We start from the raw sequence: 18,300 nt of genomic DNA on the forward strand, positions 1-18,300 counted from the left end.
CTCAGTTCTGGCCGGCCTTTGTGTTTCCTCAACTTTGTGCCTCTCGAAGCCTGTGTCTTGGTCTACAAAATGGGGGCAGCCATCACCCAGCAGGTCCCTGGGAAGAGGTGAGGAGGGTCAGCTGTCCCCTGCAGTGCTTGGTCCTCATGCATTGAGCACCTGAGTTGTGCACAGCTGCACAGATGGGTAAACTGAGACCCTGACCAGGAATATCAAGCAGCTTGGGTCAGAGGGCACCCAACACCAGACACACAAGCAGTGACTACAGCAGGAACCAGTTTATTGGTTGGGGTGGTGGGCGGGGAGGGGGGGCTAGAGGCCACACTATGAGGAGTGAGGGCTCAGGCCTCCCCAGGGCCCTGGAAATCCATGTCCTCCACCAAGTCCTTCAGGTAGGCCTTGTACTGGTCAGAGGTGAGGGAGAGTGGGTGGCTGTTGGAAATGTGCAGTTCCACTGTGTTCTCCAGGGAGGAGGCACCCCCTGCCCGGGCCAGCTCTACCAAGGCCCTGAGGCATGTGGGCACAACCTGTGGGGGAAGTGGGGACAGGAGTCAGGGAAAACACCCAGCCAGTGTCCACCGAGGTAGGAGTCAGGGCTGGGAGAACTACAACTCCCTTCAGCCCCCGCTGTAAGCCAGGATGAACCATAGGCCCTGGGCTGCTGGGAGTTGTAGTTTCCCCTTTTTTTTGTTTTTTGAGATGGAGTTTTGCTCTTGTTACCCAGGCTGGAGTGCAATGGCACGATCTCAGCTCACTGCAACCTCCGCCTCCTGGGTTCAGGCAATCCTCCTGCCTCAGCCTCCTGAGTAGCTGGGATTACAGGCTTGAGCCACCGCGCCCGGCCAAGTTTCCCCTCTTTACACACACACGCGTGTGCGTGTGCCAGGCCAGAGTGCTCCCAGGAGTCAAGGCTGAGCAATCTATGATCCTGACTCCTGGAGCCACAGCCATGGCCTCACAATGGCAGCTAGGACTTGGTGTCCACCAGCTTCTACATGGTTTAGAGCAGGGGTCCCCAACCCCATCACCTGCTAGGAACCAGGGCACAGCAGGGCATGAGCAGTGGGTGAGGGAACATTACTGCCTGAACTCGGTCTTCTCTCAGATCGGTGGCATTAGATTCTCACAGGAGCACAAACTCTTTGTGAACTGTGCACAAGAGGGACCTAGATTGTTCCTTATGAGAATCTAATGCCTGATGATCTGCAGTGGGGCAGTTTCTTCCCAAAGCCACCCCCTCCCTTTCTGTGGAAAAATTATGTTCCATGAGACTGGTCCCTGGTGCCAAAATGCTCGGGGACTGCTGGTTTAGAAAGTTGAAAACAGGCTCTGCTGGTGGGGCCATGGGAAGGAGCTCCTGGGGATGAACAGCTGGTTACTGCAGGGCTCTTGGAAGTTGCAGCTTTTTGGAGGGCCTTCTGGGAGTTGCAGTTCCTGGGAGCAGCCTCTTCCCTCTGTAAGGCCACCCCTCTCAGCCCCAGGGACTCAGGGCTACAGGCACCTTGACCATCACGAGCCTCTTGGTCCATGGCTGGTCCTGGGGCCATGGCTCCCCAACACAGAACCAGAGGGTATAGCGTGGTGAGCGTCCGCTTCCTTCAGTGAAGGTAATCAGATCTGGGAACCCAGAAGCCTAGTCAGGGGTGAGAAGAGGTCCCTCTACCCCTGCTTCCCCATAAACTTGAAAATAGCACCCCCTACCTCCCCCGACCTGAGGCCCTCTGCTACCTCCACCAGGGAATGCTTGTTTGGGGAAAGTCCCCATGATCCTGTTTTTGTACTTAATCCCTCCCTCCCGTCAGGGTGGGATTGTTGGAAGGTTGAACCCCCCCAGCCCCCAAGCCTCAGCATTCATGACAGGTCCAGAGTAGGGGCCCATTCCCCCAAGGATGCTCAGTGAATCTGGAGAAGCTGGTTGCCATTTAGTCTCCTCCAAGGCTGCACTAATTGCAGCCATCGGCAATGTGAGGTCACTTAAGTTTAAACTGTAACTAATTAAAGCGAACCACGTCCTGGTGGCACGGGCCTCACCTGAGTGCTTGGGCCCTGTAGCTAGTGGCTGCTGTACCAGGCAGCGTAGGTGGCCATTTCCATCATCGTGGAGCGCTCCGCCGCAGAGCGACTCCCTAAGGCACGCAGCTTTCCTGCTGTTTGCTCTATCCACCATCATTAGTTACGATGATGGTGACAGTGGGAGCTAATTCCTGAGCACGCTCTACGTACTCGGCCTGGGTCTCACCCCAGCGCTGGCAGGCAAGTAGAGAGAAGAGACCGTCCTCGGATTCCGTGGGCTCAGGGCAAAGTCCTTTCCCTCGGGTTATACAGTCGGAGGAGCACAGCCAGGGTCTGAATTCAGTCCTAATCCTGAGATCTTAACCACTAATGGGCTGCTTCCTCCTGGGCAGGGCAAAGCCCCCATCTCACTTACCTACAATGAAGGGTCCCAGGTCGAGCACGCCTCCTTCCTTGTCCTTGGGAACCTCGCCATCAGGCCCATTCCCACTGTTGGGGAGCAACTCCTCGCTCACTGCCCAGTACGTGTGGCACTGCCCCAGCCGCTGGGCCCAGAGCTGCTGTCCGGCCTGCCACAGAGCCAGTCCCCCACCCAGGCGGCTCAGCACGTGCCTCACATAGGTCATCACGCCCTTGTCTGTCAGGGATGCGCCAGGGTCTGGCAGTGTGATGGGCCATCCAGGCAGCGTCCTGTCTGCCACTTCCGACCCCACCAGCCGCAGGCCCCCTGGGCAGGAGATGGTCTGCTGGAAGACTTGGCGGCCCCGGTAGAAGGCTGTCACCTCGAACTCCCACTCTGAGCAGCGGCAGTAGCAGCGTGAAGGGGAGAAGGATTGAGAGAGTGTCAGGGACTGCTACCCAGACCTCAGCCCCTCCTATCCGGCAGCTGACCCTCACCTTCCCCCGGCACCAGCAGCCGCCTCAGTGGATTCTCAGAGGGCTCCGGGTTTGGGAAGGGCGTGGGATTATCCAAGCTGGGGCTCAGCAGGGGCTGAGGGTAGGGCTCAGGGGCTACAGCCAGGCCTGGTGGTCCCGAATCTGGGAGTGGGGCCAAGACCATGTTACCCAGTAACTCATCCAGAATGTCTTCCTAGAGGGAAACAAAAAGAGAATTAGGCATTTCCACAGCCTTTTCTGGAGACTAAATGTGGACCAGGTCTGTTCTCAGCAGTGCAGGGAGGTCAGGCTTGAGCTCTGCTTTCAGAGGGCTTCCAGTCTGGGGACAGTGGCAGCCACGGGCATCAATAGCCAAATAGACACTCTAATGAATGCCACATGCTACCATTCCAACCCCAGGATCTGGCTTTCTGCAGGCAAGGCCTGGGCAGAATTTCAGAGGGGATGCTCCCCTGGCTCTGACAGCGGCAGGATCAAGGGGAGGGAGGGAGGTTTTCAGTTCCCAAGAGGCTGACAGACAGCCGTCCCCCCACTCCCCCCCTCCCCCCGCCAATCAAGGATCTACAGGAAATCCCGGGAAGGCGTGTCAAATGCAAATTGAGTGCCTTCAATGCCAAGTGAAGACTGAATTTTCTCCTGAGGAGACTGGAGCATGGGACAGACAGGGCCAGCACTGGCTCAGGTGAGGGGCAGACGAGGTGAGGGAGGCGCACTGGTCCACAGGGAGAGGATGAGTCCATGGGAACAGGACAGACAGTGGGGGCGTGAAGGTTGGGCACATTCTTACCTGGGTATCAAAAGTACTGCCTCCGCCACTGGTGTCTGGAGATGTGTCTGGCTGGGCAAAGTTCCCAACTGCTGTTGAGAAAGGTGTTGAAGTGGCTAGGGGTGCCAGGAACCCTTGGGACCCCAGCCTCCCACACTGACCCCGATCTGGCAGACCTGAGTTCACAAACTCGTAGATCTTATGTGGGTCGTGAGGGTCCTTGCTTCGGTCATCTGCTAAACGCAATCCATCTTTGCGGTTGAGGGCAGAACGGAAATTCCTCTTCCAGGTTGGCGGGTCTGGCTTATCTCTCCCGGGAACGTATGCACCAGTGGCCTCAGCCCAGGCCTGGGGCAACAGTGGTGTGAGGATAGTGAGAGAGGACGACCTAGATCCTGTCCCGGAGCCCCAACCCTGTCTCCGGCATCCTAACACCACCCTCTTTCCCTGGCAAGTTGTAACTCTGCAAGGTCCATCCCCAAATCCCCCCATCCCACCTACCTCCATCCCCACCTCTAGTTTTCTAGAATGATCTGCCTGCCTCAGCCTCCCAACGTGCTGGGATTACAGGCGTGAGTTACCGCGCCCCGCCTCTTCAAAAGCCTTTGAAACCTCTTTTGTTTTTAACGAGACGGGGCCTGTGTTGCCCAGGCTGGTCTCAAACTCCGGGGCTCAAGCGATCCTCTAGCCTCGGCCTTGCCAAAGTACTGGGATTCTATGTGAACCACCGCGCCCCCCAAAAACCTTTTCTTTCTAAGCCAGGCTTTCAAGTCCTACTAACCCCGTGCACCACCTGCCTCAGGACACCCTCGGTGATAACCTCGTCCCTCACACTGTTTACCACGTCTGGCTTATACTAATTCGGTGGTTAGGAACCCCAGATTTGGGGCTCCAAGTCTCACCTCTGATGTTTCAAGAACAATCCCCCAGGATCCTACTACTAGGAACCCCGGCCCCTAGAGAGCTCCAAACCCATAGGATGCATTTTCATTGCGTACTAACCCGGCTCTCCCAGTTCTAGTTCTATTCCCGGAACCGGCAACTCCGACCCTCCCGGCGCCCCCATCAGTCAGCTGATCCGGCTAGCCCCGCCCCTCCCGTTCTGGCCCCACCCACCAGCGTTGACACGAGCCCGCCCCTCGCGCGCTACCGCCGCCTTCTCAACCCTGCCTCTCGGAGTCTTTCCCGCCCAGCGCGCAGCTCCTGGTTTCCAGCGTCCCTGGTCGCACGCACCTGGAAGATTCCGAAATCCTCCTGCTGTGCATCATGCCGTAGACCGTGTTTCCAAGGGATGCGGAAGCGCGTGCGGCTCTCATTCACCCAGGCCACACCCTCCAGCTGCCCCAGATTCAGCTGCAACTCCAGCCAGGGCAGGATCCGTGGCTTTGGGGTTCCCATGGTCCGGCCTGCGCGTACAGGGCATTTCCTGGGCGCGGCCGGCCTCTCCTGGACCCACCTGGCCTGGAGTTTCCGCGCCCAGAACTCCCTGTCATGGGCTACGGCACAGGTCCTTCACCCATGTTTTCGGGGGTACAAACAGGAAACCTCCTCTTCCCATCCTCCCATCCGCCAGAGAGGCTCCCTAATCAGCTAGGGTTCCTTCCCCTATCCATGGCACACCCTTCCCCAGCGACTTCAGTACAGACCCTCCACTCCCTCAATTCTGCCAGTGTAGACCCCCTCTTTCCCCATATCGAAAGCAAGTAACCCCACTTTCAGGGTAACATCTCTTTCCCTAGCTATGTCAGTGCAGAATCGATTCACTTGTAAGCCTCTACCGCCTGCACTTAGCCCAGTGTAGACCCCCTTCCACAGTCCCCCTAGAGAAGATCCCCTACCTACTTCCAACGCAGAACCTCCATCCACAATGCTCCCTCGACTGCCAGCCTCCCTCCTCCAGAGCACGCCTCAGCTTTCGAGAGCGAACTGCCCGCATCTGCGGAGTCCACCCCTCCCTCTCTAGATCTCCCTCAGTGTAGACGCCTCCTCTTTCTCTTCCCTCCCTACTTTTTCTAGTTTTTCTGCAACAGACCTCCAGCGCCGGCCACTCCCTCCTTTCTCCACTTTCCCCAGATTATACAGCCTGCCTTTCCACTTTCCGTACAGACCCATCATCTTTCCCGCTCCTCGTTCTCGAACGCCACCAACGCTCTCCCGGGCTCTTCCGCGTTACCTACGATGGAAGGTCGGGGCGTGCGGGGAGCTGGAGCCCACCCGTCTTGGGGCTCCGGGTAGCTCTCAAACTCGAGGCTGAACACCCGCTTTCCCGTCAGCTGAGTTCTAGAGCGCTGGGACTTTCTTTTCCAACGACTTCTTGAAATAAAAACAACTTTATCATTCTTTGAGTGACAGAACCCAGAGCCGAAGGGACAGGCCGTAGGGCCCGGGCTGTCCCCGCCCCCATGCCCTTTTTCGGCTTTCCGGCCAGAGGCATGCTGGGAGCGTCAAATGCAAATTGAGCGTGCAGCCAGCGTTCCGCCTTTTCTACGTTGGGCCGGTTACCCACCCGGCCCAGTGCGCAGGGGCGGGAAAGTTGACCTAGAAAGTTTTGTACGAGTTGAGTGAAGAAGGCGGCAAGTTGAGTGGAGGTGGCGGCGGTGGGGCCCCGGACCAGGTCAGCGGAGTGTTGCCGAGGGTCGGGGTGTGGAGGGAAGAGGAGGCGGCCGGGATGCAGGAGTGAGAACCCAGTCCCGCTTCTCCGACATCCAAGTGTATATTCCAGGAGCAGGAGATTTGGAAATACACCTCCCAGCAGGCTGTGCGGCGAAGAAGCGGGGACCGAGGAGAAGATTTGCCGTAAAGCCTGCTGGGATTGGTAGTTCCCGATGCTTTAAGAGTTTGAGTAGTTCGGCATATACCTCTTTCAGAATCCAGGAGTTGGGGCGCTAAGCCCCTTCTCCCTGGGAGACATAAGGGTCAGGGGCTCCAGTTCCTTTCTCTCTAAGACTCAGGAATCTAGGACCCTAGCTCCCTCCTCCTTTAGGTCCACGAATCTGGGCACCCACCCCCTAGCTTTCCTTGGATTAATGAGTCTGTCCTGTTCCCTCTTCTGTCTGAGGACTCAAGAGTCTAAGCGCCCAGACCCACACTCTCCAAAGGACCCAGGAGTCCGGGCCCTCATCACCTTCCTTGGGACTCACAACTCCCGGTCCTCAAGCCTCCACTTCTCGATAAATCCTTGGAGTTCAGTCCCTAGCCCCCTCTCTCATAGGTGCCTCCATGGCAGGCTCAGAAGAGCTGGGTCTCCGGGAAGACACGCTGAGGGTCCTAGCTGCCTTCCTCAGGCGTGGTGAGACTGCCGGGTCTCCTGTTGCAACTTCACCCAGGTAACAGGAGTTGTGCTTCTCCCCGAGGGGCCAGGATTTGAGGCCCCCTCCTAACTCTTGCTCCTGGTCTCAGTCTCTCTCCTCTCTTTATATCTGACTCTATTCTCTGTCTTTGGGGTTTTGGAGAGAGGTCCTCAGTGGGGGAGGGAGTGAGTTGAGAAAAGTGACTTACAGAGGATCTCTGGTGGGGTCACTCTCTGAAGTCCTCCTCCCCAGAAGCCCTGCCCCAGAAGAGCCAACAGACTTCCTGAGCCGCCTTCGAAGATGTCTTCCCTGCTCCCTGGGGCGAGGAGCAGCCCCCCCTGAGTCCCCTCGGCCTTGCTCTCTGCCCATCCGCCCCTGCTACGGTTCAGAGCCTGGTAAGAGATTTCCATGATCATCTGTGAAAGTGGCAGAACATGGGATAAGGTAGTAGTTTAAGATTATTTAACTATGACCAGGCACGGTGGCTCATGCCTGTAATCCCAGCACTTCGGGAGGCCAAAGTGGGCGGATCACAGGCGGTCAGGAGTTCAAGACCAGCCTGGCCAACATGATGAAACCCCATCTCTACTAAAAGTACAAAAATTAGCCTGGCGATAGTGGCAGGTGCCTGAAATCCCAGCTACTCAGGAGTCTGAGGCAGGAGAATCACTTGAACCCAGGAGGCGGGGGTTACAGTGAGCCAAGATTGTGCCACTGCACTCCAGCCTGAGCAACAAGAGCAAGACTGTCTCAAAAAAAAAAAATAGGCCAGGCGCGGTGGCTCAAGTCTGTAATCCCAGCACTTTGGGAGGCCGAGGCGGGTGGATCATGAGGTCAAGAGATCGAGACCATCCTGGTCAACATGGTGAGACCCCCATCTCTACTAAAAATACAAAAAGTTAGCTGGGCATGGTGGCACGTGCCTGTAATCCCAGCTACTCGGGAGGCTGAGGCAGGAGAATTGCCTGAACCCGGGAGGCGGAGGTTGCGGTGAGCCAAGATCGCGCCATTGCACTCCAGTCTGGGTAACAAGAGCGAAACTCTGTCTCAAAAAAAAAAAAAAAAAAAATAGAAGATCACTCAGCTAGTGAGTGGCTTTGTGGAGTCTTTGACACCAGCCTTCAGGACGGAACCTGTCCTCTCCCCTCCCTAGTCAGATTTCTGCCAGTTCTGTGGGTTGGTTTTCAGAGAGCATTTGGTCGCTCTGGCTGTTGTCTCTTTGCTTCTATAACTACTTCCCTGCCCTAGGACTTTTGTAGCCAGGAATACCCCTGATAGAGAGGCAGGAGAGGTTTTCCATCACGTCACCCTGGCTGTTTTAGTTGTGTGACTCTAGGGAAAATGCTTGCTGCCCGGCTCCCCTGTTTTTCCATAACAGTGTAGGAATTGAGAGGAGATCACTGGACTTGATCAAGAGTAACCAACAAGCTTCCTCGTAGGTGTGAACCTGGATGCACTAGTTATGGCTGCTGGGAGTGCTAGCTTGAAAGCGGTTCACAGCTAGGGAGAGGAAGTGCTGTGATCAATTGGTGATGTCTGAAGTGGGTGAGGGAAGGGGATACTAACAGTAGTGTCTTGTGTTTGCCTTCCTTGGATGAGATCATCTTCGAGGTCTAGTTCAGCTCTGACCATCTTTTGGAGACAGAATCTTGCTCTGTCACCCAGGCTGGAGAGCAGTGGTACAATCTCGACTCACTGCAACCCCCACCTCCTGGATTCCAGCGATTCTTGTGTCTCAGCCTCCCAAGTGCCTGGGATTACAGGTGCACACCAGCATACCAGTTGATTTTTGCATTTTTAGTAGACACAGGGTTTCCCATGTTGGCCAGGCTGGCCTCAAACTCCTGGCCTGAAGTGACCCTCCCATGTTGGCCTCCCAAAGTGCTGGGATTGCAGGCATGAGCCACTGCACCCGGCCAACTCTGACGTTCTAAGTCCAGTCTGAGGATATGATAAAGTGAAAAGTGCAAGGGTTTTGACATTTTTTACCAAGTTTTCTCACTGGGCCTCAGTTTACCCCATTATAAAATGAGAATCATTGCCACCTGCCAAAGTAGTCGGGGGAAGGAGAGAATCTATGTTTCCAGTGTCCTGGAATCCTGTCATGAACTCTCTTTACCCAGGCCCAGCTACTCCAGACTTTTATGCCTTGGTGGCCCAGCGGCTAGAACAGTTGGTTGAAGAGCAACTAAAATCTCCATCTAGCCCAGGTGAGGCGCAGAGGGGCCCCAGAGAAGGATGGGGGTAGGAGGATAGTCAGGGTTTGGCCCCCAGCCAAATTCTCTTCTGCCTGCAGAGTTACAGGGTCCCCCGCTCACAGAGAAGGAAGCCCTACTGCGGAGGCTGGTGGCCCTGCTGGAGGAGGAGGCAGAAGTCATTAACCAAAAGGTGATGGGCGTCTGTCCCACCCCTTGGCAAGGACAGGAGTTACGGAATGGTGGGGCACTGGGATCAGAAGCTAGATCTGTATTTTCTTTGGATGGTCAAGTGGAGAGAGGGTAGGACAACGTTTAATGAAGGGTTGAGGCCAGGAGAGGTGGCTCACGCCTGTAATCCCAGCACTTTGGGAGGCCAGGATAGGCGGAACACCTGAGATCAGGAGTTTAAGACCAGCCCGGCCAACACGGTGAAACCCTGTCTCTTCTAAAAATACAAAAATTAGCCGGGTGCAGTGGCTCACACCTGTAATCCCAGCTGGCTGAGGCGAGAGAGTCACTTGAGCCCAGGAGGCAGAGGTTGCAATGAGCCAAGATACTGCCACTGCACTCCAGCCTGGGCGACAGAGCAAGACTCTGTCTCAAAAACAAAGAAAGAAAAAAGAATGGTTGAATGACAGCAGTGTGGTTAGGATAGTGCTGTACTGTAAATTAGGGGTTTTGATCGTTAGAGGGGCGTGGCCTAAATGCAGAGGGTGTGGTCATGGTCTGGAAGAGATTGGCCAAGTCGGGAAAGAATGAATGTGGGGATTGGGGGAGTGTCTAAAATCTCACTGAGCATAGGATGTGGCCTGGCTTAGGAGGCGTGGCTTGTGGCTGTGTCTTGAAATCTATTGGCTCGGGAGCTTGGGCAGGATACATGAACCTCTCGTATTAATTGAATGGTAGAGGGCAAGGTTGTTGTAGACACTAGGTTGGCCCCTGGGAAAGGGCACTGGGGGCGTGACTAGATTAACTCAGTTACAGCAGAGATTGACCCTGATCGGCTGTGGCGGCAAGGAAAGGGGCGTGGCTTAGCAACTCAGGTTCCCGGCCCGTATCCTGGGGGTAGTTTGGCCGAGACCCTAGAGTCTGACGTGATTGGCTGATATGAATGAGGGATGGCCTAGAGTTTTAGCATCTAGAAGTGTCCTGAACCGGGGAACCACGCCTCCCAGCTCCATGTTGGCTGGTCCCTGGGGCGCAGCTGACGCTGACCCTGCCTCTTCCACCCCACAGCTGGCCTCGGACCCCGCCCTGCGCAGCAAGCTGGTCCGCCTGTCCTCCGGCTCTTTCACTCGCCTGGTGGAGCTGTTCTGCAGCCGGGAGGACCGATCTCGCCCAAGCCCAGCATGCCCTGGGCCCCCGCCTCCTTCTCCGGAGCCCCTGGCCCGCCTGGCCCTGGCCATGGAGCTGAGCCGGCGCGTGGCCGGGCTGGGGGGCACCCTGGCCGGACTCAGCGTGGAGCACGTGCACAGCTTCACGCCCTGGATCCAGGCCCAGGGGGGCTGGGTGAGCCACTGAAGCCTCTCTCTCTGGGCCTCGCTTTACCCAACTGTCATGAGATAGAGGAGGGGTGGGGGCTTCTTAGATTTCCTCTCAGAGCTCAGGTATTCGCCCAGCTCCACTGTGTTGGTTCTGTGTTGAGCTCTCGCTGTGTGCCAGGACTGCAGTGATGAGTGCGGATGCTATGCCTGGAATCAACCACTGGGTGCGCTAACGTTGTGAATGTGAAACCTCTCCTCAGGGAGAGGCTGGGTTAGGTGGCTCGCGCCTATAATCCTGGCACTTTCAGAGGCCAAGGCGGGAGAATCATTGGAGGCCAGGAGTTCAAGACCAGCTTGTAAGACCCCGTCTCTACAAAAATTGAAAATAATTAGCTGGGGCCAGCTTCTGTAATCACAGCACTTTGGGAGGAGCTGGCCAAGTGTGTTTGAGGAACAGGGAGGAGGAGGCAGGTGGGTAACCTGAGGTCAGGAGTTTCAGACCAGCCTGGCCAACATGGTGAAACCCAGTCTCTCCTAAAACTGTACATAAATTAGCGGGGCTTGGTGGTGGTTGCCTGTAATCCCAGCTACTTGGGAGGCTGAGGCGGGAGAATCACTTGAACCTGGGAAGCAGAGGTTGCAATGAGCTGAGGTTGTGCCATTGCACTCCAGCGTGGGCAACAGAGCAAGACTCTATCTCAAAAAAATAATATAATAGGCTGGGCGCAGTGGCTCATGCCTGTAATCCCAGCACTTTGGGAGGCTAAGGCAGGCAGATCACGAGGTCAGGAGTTCAAGACCAGACTGGCCAACAGATCACGAGGTCAGGAGTTCAAGACCAGACTGGCCAACATAGTGAAATGTCTCTACTAAAACCTGTCTCTATTAAAAATAAAAATAAAAATAAATTAGCTGGGTATGGTGGCGGGCCCCTGTAATCCCAGCTACTTGGGAGGCAGAGGTTGCAGAGAGCTGAGACTGCATCACTGCACTCCATCCCTGGCGACAGTGTGAGACTCTGTCTGAAAAAAAACAAACAGGCGGGGTGCGGTGGCTCATGCCTGTAATCCCAGCACTTTGGGAGGCCGAGGTGGGTGGATCATGAGGTCAACAGATCGAGACCATCCTGGTCAACATGGTGAAACCCCGTCTCTACTAAAAATACAAAAAAATTAGCTGGGCATGGTAGCGTGTGCCTGTAATCCTGGCTACTCAGGAGGCTGAGGCAGGAGAATTGCCTGAACCCAGGAGGCGGAGGTTGCGGTGAGCCGAGATCGTGCCATTGCACTCCAGCCTGGGTAACAAGAGCGAAACTACATCTCAAAACAAACAAACAAACAAAAAATAATATAAAAGGTGGGTGCAGTGGTTCATGCCTGTAATCCCAGCACTTTGCGAGGCTGAGACAGATGGATCACTTGAGGTCAGGAGTTTGGGACCAGCCTGACCATGGTGAAACCCCATCTCTACTAAAAATACAAAATTAGTTGGTCTTGGTGGTGGGTGCCTGTAATCCCAGCTACTTGGGAGGCTGAGGCAGGAGAATTGCTTGAACCTGGGCAGCAGAGGTTGCAGTGAGCCAAGATCGCACCACTGCCCTCCAGCCTGGAGCTAGAGAAAGACTCAGTCTCAAAAAAAAAAAGAACGTAGGGAGAGTAGTCCGTGCTGCCTCACAGGGTTGCAGGTCACCCTGGTCAGTCCTCTGTGCACTGGCTGGCATGCTGCAGGCATTTGGTGGTGTGATCACATGGCTACCCACTGCCTTTCCAACAGTGCCTGCCAGGATGCCCCCCTCGCCGCCGGAACCCCCCACCTCCTCCCTCTGCTCCTTCTGGTGGGTTCTGGTTTCACGCCCAGCGAGGCCTTCCCAGGTCCCCAGTGACAATCACAGCCACCTCCACACCCTCCACTGCCCTCCTTCCCCCTTCCTGCTTTACTCTCCCTTTCATAGCACTCTGTGCCTTCTAACAGATGGTGAAATTGACTTGTTTTATTTATCTTCTTGTTCATTTTTATTTTATTTATTTATTTTTTTTGAGACAGAGTCTCACTCTGTTGCCCAGGCTGGAGTGCAGTGGCATGGTCTAGGCTCACTGCAACCTCCGCCTCCCGGGTTCAAGCAATTCTCTGCCTCAGCCTCCCAAGTAGCTGGGATTACAGGTGCCCATCACCACGCCCGGCTAATTTTTGTATTTTTAGTAGAGACGGGGTTTCACCATCTTGGCCAGGCTAGTCTTGAACTCCTGACCTTGTGATTCACCCCCCTCGGCCTCCCAAAGTACCCGGGATTACAGCTGTGAGCCACTGTGCTGGGCCGTTCATTTTTCTTTGTTGGAGCGTCTCCCACCTGTAACACAGAAGACCCAGAGGTCTTCCCCCCGCATTTTGTTCACTTGACTTGATCTCCAGTGCCTGTTTCAGAGTTGGGCTGGGCTCCAGTGTGCAGGCCCTGTGGCTTGGTGACTGTCCAGTCTCCCTGAGTGACACTCTCCCAGCTGGTGCAGTGGGCACCGTCTCATTTACCTGCCTGGGGGTCGCTGTGGGTATTCATGAAGAGAGGGACCCAGGCCAGGCTCTCCATGGAACCGGTTTCCCTGGCAGGAGCTGGCCAAGTGTGTTTGAGGAACACGGAGGAGGAGGCCAGTAGGGCTGGAGCAGGGTGAGCAGGCGAGAGGTGACAGCAGGAGAGACACCGGGCCAGCCAGGACCCTGTGGTCACGTTAAGAACTTGGACTTTGACTGGGTAAGCCAAGGTCTCCCAGCAGCGGAGGGACAGACGCTGATTTCGGTGCTAACGGGCGCCCTCTTGCGGCCGCTTGGGGACAGACTGCAGCGGGGAGGGTGGGAGTAGGGGCGCAGGGAGGAGGCAAGTTGATGAGGCCCAAGTTTGGGGCAGTGCAGAATGCTGGGTTTAATTTAGCGGTGGTGCTGACAGATGTGGCTAATGGGCCAGATGTAGGGATAGACTAAAAGATGATGACCCGAACAGCTGCAAAGCGACATCCGAGTTCCCTGAGATGGGGAGGGTGTGGGGATGGAGGCAGTGGGGGTGGGGAGCAGGACTGGACATGGTCCAGTCCAGAGTAAGATCAGAATTCAGAGCACATGTTTAGGGGACTGGATATAAGTGTTAGGCTCAGCAAAGAAGCTCGTTTATTTTATGGTATTTCTGAGACAGAGTCACTCTGTCGCCCAGGCTGGAGTGCAGTGGTGTGATCTCAGCTCACTGCAACCTCCGTCTTCCGGGTTCAAGCGATTCTCCTGCCTCAGCCTCCCAAGTAGCTGGGATTACAGGCGCATACCACCGTGACTGGCTAATTTTGTGTTTTTAGCAGAGATGGGGTTTTGCTATGTTGGCCAGGCTAGTCTAGAACTCTTGGCCTCAAGTGATCCACCCACCTCAGCCTCCCAAAGTGCTGGGATTACAGGTGTGAGCCACCAGGCCAGCTAATTTCTTAAAAAAAAAAAAAAAATTTAATGGGCTTGATAGCAGGTGAGCTTTCTCAGTGGGTGGGTCAGGTTCTCTGCCAGGGATTTCCATAGAATGATCCCATTTAAACCCACTACAACCCCATGGGGCTCTTATTATCCTCTTGTGGGGGCACAGAAGGAAGGTCCCCATCATGCAGAGTATTGGAATCTGGAATTTTTTTTTTTTGAGACAGAGTCTTGCTCTGTCACCCAGGCCGGAGTGCACTGGTGCGATCTTGGCTCAGCGCAACCTCTGCCTCCCAGGTTCAAGCGATTCTCCTGCCTCAGCCTCCCGAATAGCCTGTAAAGCTGGCATTATGGGCATACACCACCATGCCAGCTAATTTTTGTATTTTTAGCAGAGACAGGGTTTCACCATGTTGGCCAGGCTGGTCTCGAACTCCTGACCTCATGAGCCACCTACCTCGGCCTCCCAACATGCTGGGATTATAGGTGTGAGCCACCGCACCCGGTCTGGAATCTGGATTTATACACGAACAGGAAGCTCTGAATTGTTCAAATCCCAGGACTCTCTTCCCCTTTTCTTTTCTTTTTTTTTGAGACGGGAGTTTCACTGTTGTTACCCAGACTGGAGTGCAATGGCACGATCTCGGCTCACCGCAACCTCCGCCTCTTGGGTTCAAGCAATTCTCCTGCCTCAGCCTCCCTAGTAGCTGGGACTACAGGCACGTGCCACCATGCCCAGCTAATTATTTATATTTTTAGTAGAGACGGGGTTTCACCCAGTTGACCAGGATGGCCTCGGCCTCCCAAAGTGCTGGGATTACAGGCTTGAGCCACCGTGCCCGGCCCTCTCTTCCCCTTTTCTGATGCTGTCCCCCAACTCTTCACTCTCTCTTGGTCTCTGTCTAACCCCACTCCAGTATCCTGACCCTCCTCGTGCTCAGCCTTTCCTCCTCTCACTAGGACTCTGTCCCCCTCATTTCTATGACTTTCTGTCTGGGTCTCTGCCCCTTTCTCTGGGTGTCTGTTGCTCTCTGCTCTCTGGTTCCTCGCCTTCCTGACTCTAATCTCACTGGGCTGATGTGCACACTGCTATGGGCATGGGGTGCCTGCCCTGCTCACCTGCTCACAGGGCTCTGCCACTTTTCCCTTCCAGGAGGGCATCCTGGCTGTTTCACCTGTGGACTTGAACTTGCCATTGGACTGAGCTCTGCCTCAGAAGCTGCTACAAGATTACACCTCATGTCCCTTCCCTCTGCCTGTGCTTTTCCAAGCCTTCCTGTTCCACTCAGGACTGTGGGGTGGTGGTTGCCATTCCTATTTTTGCCAAAAATAAATTGTTTAAAACTTTTCGTATTAAAAGCTTTACAAATATTCAATTGTCTGTTCTTTCACTTGAGAACTGAAGTTCTGGCCGGGCGCAGTGGCTCAAGCCTGTAATCCCAGCACTTTGGGAGGCTGAGGCGGGTGGATCACGAGGTCAAGAGATCAAGACCATCCTGGTCAATTTGGTGAAACCCCGTCTCTACTAAAAATGTAAAAAATTAGCTGGGCATGGTGGCGCGTGCTTGTAATCCCAGCTACTCAGGAGGCTGAGGCAGGAGAATTGCCTGAACCCAGGAGGCGGAGGTTGCGGTGAGCTAAGATCGCGCCATTGCACTCCAGCCTGGGTAACAAGAGCGAAACTCCGTCTCAATTAAAAAAAAAAAAAGAGAACTGAAGTTCTAAGTAGAGAAGATTTGGGTCAGATTTCCGTGGCTTACACTCATTGAGGAAGGAACCACTTCGTTCATTCTACAAATATTTATTTGGGGCACCTACAAGAGTCTGTCTCCGGGACATGTCATGTATCTGAGAGAATATCTGTAAATATTCCAGCAATTTGGATTTTTCCTCCTATTGCACGATCTGGTTGTTCTAGCTGATGCTGTGTAATGGCCGTGGAGTCTTTCCAGTGATTTCCATAGGAAGGGATAGTCTAATTTCACCTGTGTCTAGGACACCACCCTCTTCTTGTTTTTCTCCCATTTCTCCTTTTGGGTCTTTTTTTGCTGGTTTCTCATCTGCCTACAGACCAGTGGTTTGTCACACGCACCCCCCCAATCCCCCCCCTCTTTTTTTTGAGATACAGAGTCTTGTTCTGTTTCCTAGACTGGAATACAGTAGCACTATCATGGCTTACTGGAGCCTCAACTTCCTGGGCTCAAGTGACCCTCCCACCTCAGTCTCTCTAGTAGCTAGTATAAAGGCATGTGACACCATACTAATTTTTAAAAAAGAATTTTTGTGGGAGGCCAAGGCGGGTGGATCACTTGAGGTCAGGAGTTTTAGACCAGCTTGGCCAACGTAGTGAAACCTTGTCTCTACTAAACATACAAAAATTAGCTGGGCATGTTGGTGAGTGACTGTAATCCCAGCTACTGGGGAGGCTGAGGCACCAGACTCACTTGAATCCAAGAGGTAGAGACTGCAGTTAGCTGAGATCATGCCACTGCACTCCAGCATGGGCAACAGAGCAAGACTCCACTTCAAAAACAAACAATTGTAGAAATGGGGTCTCACTATGTTGCCCAGGCTGGTCTACACCTCCTGGGCTCAAGTGATCCTCCCATTTTGGCCTCCCAAAGTGCTGGGATCACAGGCATGAGTCACTGTGCCTGGCCGTGACTCATTTTTTAAAAAATTATTATAAGCTGGGCATAGTGGCGTGTGCCTGTAATCCCAGCTACTCAGGTGGCTGAGGCAGGAGAATTGCCTGAACCCAGGAGGCGGAGGTTGCGGTGAGCCGAGATTGCGCCATTGCACTCCAGCCTGGGTAACAAGAACGAAACTCCGTCTCAAAAAAAAAAAAAAAAAAAAAGAGTCACTTTGTCTCTCTTTTTAAAATTTTTTTTTTTAAATAGAAATGGGGTTTCTCCATGTTGGTCAGGCTGGTTTCCAACTCCCGACCTCAGGTGATCCGCCCACCTCGGCCTCCCAAAGTGCTGGGATTACAAGCATGAGCCGCCGCGCCCTGCTTGGTTTGTCTCCTTTTTAGGCTATATCCCACTTCACAGAGTAATGTCTGTAAACATAAAGAGAAATGTACGGGATTACAAACCGAACCAATTACAGTCCATCCTCAGTATTTGTAGATTCCGTATCTGCGAATTTGCCTCCTTGCTAAAACGTACTGATATATCCCCCAAGATGAAGGCAGTGCTTTTGTGGTGTTTTGGAGGGCATGGTTGTGCGCAGAGCTGCAAAAATCTTAATACCTGTTATGCACATTTCCAGCTGGACTCCTCTTGTTTCAGCCAAAATACAGTTAAACAAGTGTCTTTTTTTTTTTTTTTTTTTTTTTTTTTTTTTTTTTTGAGACAGAGTTTCACTCTTGTTACCCAGGCTGGAGTGCAATGGCGTGATCGGCTCACTGCAACCTCCGCCTCCCGGGTTCAGGCAATTCTCCTGCCTCAGCCTCCTGAGTAGCTAAGATTGCAGGCACGCGCCACCATGCCCAGCTAATTTTTTGTATTTTTAGTAGAGACGGGGTTTCACCATGTTGACCTGGATGGTCTCGATCTCTTGACCTCGTGATCTACCCGCCTCGGCCTCCCAAAGTGCTGTGATTACAGGCTTGAGCCACCACGCCCGGCCACAAGTGGCCTTTTCTTGGTCTCTTTGGTGTCACGTTTTTCAATTTTTAAAATTAATTAATTTATTTATTTATTTTATGAGACAGAATATCGCTCTGTTGCCCAGGCTGGAGTGCAATGGCATGATCTTGGCTCACTGCAACCTCCGCCTCCTGGATTCAAGTGATTCTCCTGTCTCAGCCTCCCGAGTATATGGGATTAGAGGCACGCGCCACCACTCTTGGCTAATTTTTTTCTTTTTTTTTTTTTTTTGAGACGGAGTTTCGCTGTTGTTACCCAGACTGGAGTGCAATGGCACGATCTTGGCTCACCGCAATCTCCGCCTCCTGGGTTCAGACAATTCTGCCTCAGCCTCCTGAGTAGCTGGGATTACAGGCACACGCCACCATGCCCAGCTAATTTTTTGTATTTTTAGTAGAGACGGGGTTTCACCATGTTGACCAGGATGGTTCCGATCTGTTGACCTCGTGATCCACCCGCCTCGGCCTCCAAAGTGCTGGGATTACAGGCTTGAGCCACCGCGCCCGGCCTAATTTTTGTATTTCTAATAGAGACGGGGTTTCACTATGTTGCCCAGGTTGG

General features: G+C 54.0%; 2 protein-coding genes across 20 annotated transcripts; one reads left to right on the forward strand and one right to left on the reverse strand.

The window, feature by feature from the left end:
- Positions 1-263: 263 nt before the first annotated feature.
- IRF3 (interferon regulatory factor 3) lies at positions 264-6,078 on the reverse strand. Of its 10 annotated transcripts, none has more exons than XM_078359432.1 (8): positions 5,854-6,078; positions 4,910-5,082; positions 3,853-4,024; positions 3,698-3,765; positions 2,911-3,103; positions 2,429-2,809; positions 1,502-1,617; positions 264-527 (listed from the first exon to the last, which is right to left on the reverse strand). In XM_078359432.1, the coding sequence occupies exons 2-8, from the start codon at positions 5,072-5,074 to the stop codon at positions 342-344; spliced, it is 1,281 nt and encodes a 426-aa protein (XP_078215558.1). In that variant the 5' UTR covers positions 5,075-5,082; positions 5,854-6,078; the 3' UTR covers positions 264-341. The 10 variants fall into 10 exon arrangements, with proteins under 10 accessions (XP_078215558.1, XP_078215557.1, XP_008986667.1 ...); XM_078359431.1 differs by having other exon boundaries at positions 3,698-3,768; XM_008988419.5 differs by having other exon boundaries at positions 5,850-6,078.
- A 77-nt stretch (positions 6,079-6,155) lies between these two features.
- Positions 6,156-15,538, forward strand: BCL2L12 (BCL2 like 12). 10 transcript variants are annotated; one of them, XR_008478485.2, is made up of 8 exons: positions 6,156-6,290; positions 6,888-7,002; positions 7,219-7,361; positions 9,090-9,176; positions 9,263-9,354; positions 10,401-10,673; positions 13,250-13,391; positions 15,240-15,455. XR_008478485.2 is itself a non-coding variant. In XM_078359435.1 (7 exons), exons 3-7 carry the CDS (start codon positions 6,896-6,898, stop codon positions 15,521-15,523), a joined length of 894 nt encoding a protein of 297 aa, XP_078215561.1. In that variant the 5' UTR covers positions 6,156-6,290; positions 6,399-6,491; positions 6,888-6,895; the 3' UTR covers positions 15,524-15,538. The 10 variants fall into 10 exon arrangements, 8 of the variants coding, with proteins under 8 accessions (XP_078215561.1, XP_078215563.1, XP_054105492.1 ...); XR_013530844.1 differs by lacking the exon at positions 9,263-9,354; XM_078359435.1 differs by lacking the exons at positions 9,263-9,354; positions 13,250-13,391 and adding an exon at positions 6,399-6,491 and having other exon boundaries at positions 15,240-15,538.
- Positions 15,539-18,300: the final 2,762 nt, after the last annotated feature.

The sequence above is a fragment of the Callithrix jacchus genome, chromosome 22 (genome assembly GCF_049354715.1).
Source record: "Callithrix jacchus isolate 240 chromosome 22, calJac240_pri, whole genome shotgun sequence".
In the NCBI taxonomy this organism is placed as follows: Eukaryota; Metazoa; Chordata; class Mammalia; order Primates; family Cebidae; genus Callithrix; species Callithrix jacchus.